Raw genomic sequence first — 3,609 nt, 5'->3', positions numbered from 1 at the left:
ATATTTATACATATACATAATATATATCTTAGATTCTGACAGACATAGATACATTACAGTCTATTTATACCATGTCCCTGTGCATATATAACAAGTTAAGTTACTGAAGTAATGTTTTAACTCCACAAAAAATCAAAATATAGACACAAATTAAGCAATTAGATGTGTCAGTTAGAGCCTAATTTGTTGCAAGTATTAAATACCTACTGATGACGATAATTCATTCTCGAAGATGTCCCAATGCCGCTACACATTCTATCCATCCAAGCAGCATTCAGGTCACTTTGAGCATCGGCTACAAAACCTTCATCAATAGCTTCATCCAGATTGCCATCAACAAGTTCAGTGTCCCACTCTGCGAGATTTTCAAGATTAATTAGGTCTCTATCTTTTAACTCAAAGTTCACGGAATTTTTCAGCATTAACGAGTTCATCCTTATGTACACCAGATCTTCCAACATCTGTGGAGCCAATCTGTTTCTCTTTTTTGTTTGTGCAGCATCGAAAGCACTCCAGTTATGTTCACATGCTGAAGCACTACACGGCTGACTTAATAAACAAATGGCAACCTTTCTTAGTATAGGAACAGAGCCTCCATTTGCTTCCCACCACACCCCTATAATAAGGCCATAAACTTAGATAAACAATACACCCTAGATACGACTAATTATCCAAAAACAAAAAATAAAATTCATTAAAAAAAAAACTTACTTGGATGACAATTACTGATTTGATCTATTGAGATGCTTGTAAAGATCTTTGGATGTTTTCCATTATAGAGTAAAAGCTCTTGCGAAAACTTGGTTCTTTCAGTGGTATCAATCAGTTTGTCATAAATATATGACAAGGCAGCTTGCACAGCTTCATTAGTATATGAAATCTTTCCATCAAACATGAAAGGAGGGTTCAAATACATGGCAGCAGCATGAAACTCATGAAGCAGGTTAGATTTCGCTCTGAATTCAAACAATTCTCATATATGCATATACTTAACAGGATCCTCTTCACATCGTTTTTTAATTGCCTTTCGTGCTCTATCTGTTGCTTCATAAATGTAGCCTGAAGTTGACCCATCACCGTCGACTAACCGTAATACCTTTACCAATGGCTCCATTGCTGAAATTAGCTCTTTCCCATCCCCCCAAAATGGTGTTCCTTGTATAAGCTCTTTGACTATGTCAGCAACAGCTCCTTTGCTGTACAACATGTTTCTATATTCAACCGATGCGACCAGGTTTCTCAAACCATCTTCAACATCTAAAATAGATTGAAGCATAAGAAAGTGAGACGCAAACCTGGTTTTAGAATACTTTCTCAAATCTTTCTTGGTATGCTCTCTCATTAAGTCCAAAAGAATGATATGCCTGCATAAATGGTCATATATCTTTCTTGCTTTGAGAAAAATATCTTCAACCCAATCAACAGAATCATATATATCCTCAAACAGCAATTGAACTCCATGAGCATCACACTTTGATTTGATTATGTGGGGATACTCTTCCATGATCAGGTTACAAGCAAGTCCAAAGTTTGAAGCATTGTCAGTCACAATTTGCACTACATTTTCAGCACCAATCTCTTCAATAACTGGTAAAAGTACCTCCCTTATAAATAAACATGTGTTCGACTCTCTGGATCTTTCAACTGATTTTAAGAATACTGCCCCTTTTGGTGAGTAAGCAATCACATTTATAGACGACCGTTTTTTCATATCAGTCCATATGTCTGACATGATGGTGCATCCAGTTGAACTCCAAGATTCTTTGACTTCATTTACATAACGTTCCACATCTGCTTTAGTATTGACAACCAACTTAGTTCGAAGAGTAGAATAACTAGGTAATGAATATCCAATACCATATTCCGAAACAGTCTTAATCATCTCAATAAACCCTGTTGTCTGTATAACATTAAAAGCAATGTTATTCAAGAAGAAACAAAGAGCTACTTTCATGTCCACCGCATCTTTATCCTTTTTGCTGAGCATTGCAGGTATTGAAGTTTGTTGCAAGCTTGGTTCTTCACAGACACTAACACTGCTCTCCCAACACTCCCAGTAGATGATTTAGCTCTTTTAGTCCCACTAACATTAACACGGGCCTCCCCAATTGCAATAACAGCAGATGCTTGTACTTCCTCAGGTACTTGTGCACAAACAGCAATGTCACGGCCTTTAATACCCGAAAATGAGACTTCACTCTTGCTACTCCTCCAGGAAAATCTCTTTTGCAGTACTTACATTTGAAACGGTTATTCAGTTTCTCGGCATATTCCCAAAATTTGTCTTTTATCTTCGTCATGTCCTACCAAATACACACTGAAACTAGTTTTAAGTATCAACAAAACTAGAGAAAGAGAATTTCTTGAACGAATAACGATATTAATTTATTAACATATGAATCCAAATTAAGCTCATAATATTATTCATAAATCTATAACCTAATTCATTATTCATAATATTATTAATCAACTAAAATTGCAGTAACAAAATATCTAACCTAAGGATATAACCAATCATGGATTCAAAACAATCCAATATAAATTAAACATAAATAGATGTACTGTTGATTCAATTGATATTGAAAACCAAAAAATCAGAATCAAACATAAAAATACAACACATAATATGTTGATGGAATCATGCCATACCTTGTCGCCAGCCTTAGAAGCAGATATCGAAGGATTTGAAGATAGGAAATCAGAAAACGAATTTGGGTGCGATCTGTTCAGTGACTGAGAAGGTAGAAGAAGGAGTTAGGTTAGAAGAAATCTTCATTCTCTCTCCAAATTTTCTATTTATACAGACTCATTTCTTAACCCTATTTTTCCCGTCCGAACGAATAAAGGTTGATTCGGGACGTAAAAGACGCGAATAATTCGGGATCTTCATATAACACGCGTACCCGGGTCGGTCTTTCAATGGGTCGTCCGTATGATTCGTTCCCGATTGATACGGAATAATTCGCGAATTATTCGCCGAATTGCTAACTAGGCATATGACACAAAGGAAGGACTTCATAGATATTGGACGGGTTTTATTTGGTCCTACAGAGTATAGACAAAAACGGAGAATAGCTGAATCAACATATGACACAAAAGAAGGGATTGATAGATATTGGACGGTTTTATTTGGTTCTACAGTGCACTGACGGACTTACAGCTGGGCTAAAGGGGACTTTAGCCCGTGTAGGCTTCTCTGTCCACAAGCCAAAAAAAAATAAATCTAATTCGATCAAGGTTTCTAGCCCGGGCCTTAAAAGAAAATTTATCCTTCCTGAATCCGTCCCTGCTACAGTGTATAGACAAAAATGGAATTCCTCCACATAAGAAAGATAAATCTAAATGTCTAGATACACTCAAGAAAGGTACCGAGCTGGGCACCGTGTGAGCGGAGGGATTCGGCCCATTTCTGCCCACCCAATTCCAATGTAGAGAAAGTGACACTCCTGCCGTTGGATCTCTTCTCAGTGTACACTTCCAAGTGTATGTAGCAAAGATGAAGGTAAATAGAACCCTAACGCTCTGTCAGCCTGACAAACTCTATCTTGTAATTTACATCTCATTTTCATGAACTTTATACAACATGCTAAATTAAATTAAGAAATTCAT

General features: G+C 36.7%; 1 protein-coding gene across 1 annotated transcript; it reads right to left on the bottom strand.

The window, feature by feature from the left end:
• Nucleotides 1–203: 203 nt before the first annotated feature.
• On the bottom strand, nt 204–2,300 carry LOC113326282. Its single transcript, XM_026574039.1, has 5 exons — nt 2,240–2,300; nt 2,026–2,144; nt 1,089–1,900; nt 712–956; nt 204–616 (listed from the first exon to the last, which is right to left on the bottom strand). Exons 1-5 carry the CDS (start codon nt 2,298–2,300, stop codon nt 204–206), a joined length of 1,650 nt encoding a protein of 549 aa, XP_026429824.1.
• Between the last annotated feature and the right edge of the window lie 1,309 nt (nt 2,301–3,609).

This window comes from Papaver somniferum, unplaced genomic scaffold, assembly GCF_003573695.1.
Source record: "Papaver somniferum cultivar HN1 unplaced genomic scaffold, ASM357369v1 unplaced-scaffold_10, whole genome shotgun sequence".
Taxonomy (NCBI): domain Eukaryota; kingdom Viridiplantae; phylum Streptophyta; class Magnoliopsida; order Ranunculales; family Papaveraceae; genus Papaver; species Papaver somniferum.
The sequence above is the reverse complement of the archived record's forward strand: the minus strand, read 5'-3'. Positions and strand labels throughout refer to the sequence as shown.